Genomic DNA, 1,167 nt, shown 5'->3' with positions numbered 1-1,167 from the left:
GCCCGGCGCCCTTTCCCCCCCACCTCCCAGCACAGGGGCTTCGCCGGTGGCACGAGGCTGCCGAAATCGGTCTTGGAAGTAGCCAGAACTCTTCTTTTYGCCCTTTTTTTGCCCCCCTCGGGCCACCCCCGGCCCCAGCCAGCCGCCTCTCCCGGGCCGTTGCTCTAGATCAGCTTCGTCCTTTCACGACCCCCTCCCGCCCCGTGTATAAAATGTTTATAAATATTTGCGGGTTAAGATACACGAGTCTATTTTTAAGATTTAAGTTGGCTAAGTTAACGGCTGGCCCTTTTTTTGCCCAAACGCGCGACGAGCTGCGTGGCGCCGGCGGCCCCGGGGCAGAGCCGCCTGCGCGACCGCTGCTGAGCCGAGTGTGTTGTACTGGCTTGTTGAAGATAATCATGAGACAACGTATTTTAAATGTTAACTTGCCTTATAGATTAGGAGATGAATATGTGGATATCATTTTTGTAAATACTGTTTTTTATAAATGTTTTTTCCTCCATTCTCCCTCGTCACCCATGTCATGAAATCTTGAATATGCAATTATTTAATGTGCATAACACTGCGATGAATAAACCCCCACCTCCGAACAAAGTTTATTGATCCTACCCGTAAGGACCATATTAAATACCCCGTTAAGTTGTAATTTAAATGTGCTTTTTTTCCTCCCCCACCCTTTAAATTAAACAAAAACCTGAAAATACCCTTCCGTTTGCACGGGTTTTGCTTCCTCGCTCGCGGAGGCTGCGCCGGGGGGACGCGCGGGGCAGGGCGGGCTGCAACCGGGGCCGCGGCGGCAGCGCTGCCCGGCCCGGTGCTGGTCCCGGTGCCGGGCCCGGTGCCGGTCGGGGCCCTCAGCGTTGGGACCGGAGGGACAGCGGCCTCCAGCCCGCGTCCCGCCCCTGTGGGCCCCTTCCAGCTCTGGCGCCGCGGGCAGGAAACCGCACGCGCGGAGACCTGCTCGGCTTGTTGCGCTGCGCCCGCAGCGCTGAACCGGGGGCGCCGCTCGGCCGGGAGGGGCTGCCGGCGCGGGCAGCTGCCACCCACCCCACAACCCTGCGGAGCCCCCGAGCCACCCCCGAGCGGCCCCCGAGCCGCCTCCCGAGCGGCCCCCGAGCCGCCCCCCGAGCCGCCCCCGAGCCTCCTCCCGAGCCGCGCCCGAGC

General features: G+C 60.8%; 1 protein-coding gene across 1 annotated transcript in view; it reads left to right on the top strand.

The window, feature by feature from the left end:
* The window catches only part of SGIP1 (SH3GL interacting endocytic adaptor 1), an 8,397-nt gene extending 7,402 nt beyond the window's left edge, over positions 1-995 (top strand). Inside the window, exon 4 of the mRNA XM_085306348.1 lies at positions 923-995. Within this exon, the coding sequence (XP_085162474.1) occupies positions 923-995 (73 nt within the window). The remainder of the gene's footprint in view (positions 1-922) is intronic.
* Positions 996-1,167: the final 172 nt, after the last annotated feature.

This window comes from Rhea americana, unplaced genomic scaffold (assembly GCF_003343005.1).
Source record: "Rhea americana isolate MKP2758 unplaced genomic scaffold, rheAme1 scaffold_239, whole genome shotgun sequence".
NCBI classification, from domain to species: Eukaryota; Metazoa; Chordata; class Aves; order Rheiformes; family Rheidae; genus Rhea; species Rhea americana.
This window is presented reverse-complemented; position numbering and strand designations above follow the sequence as displayed.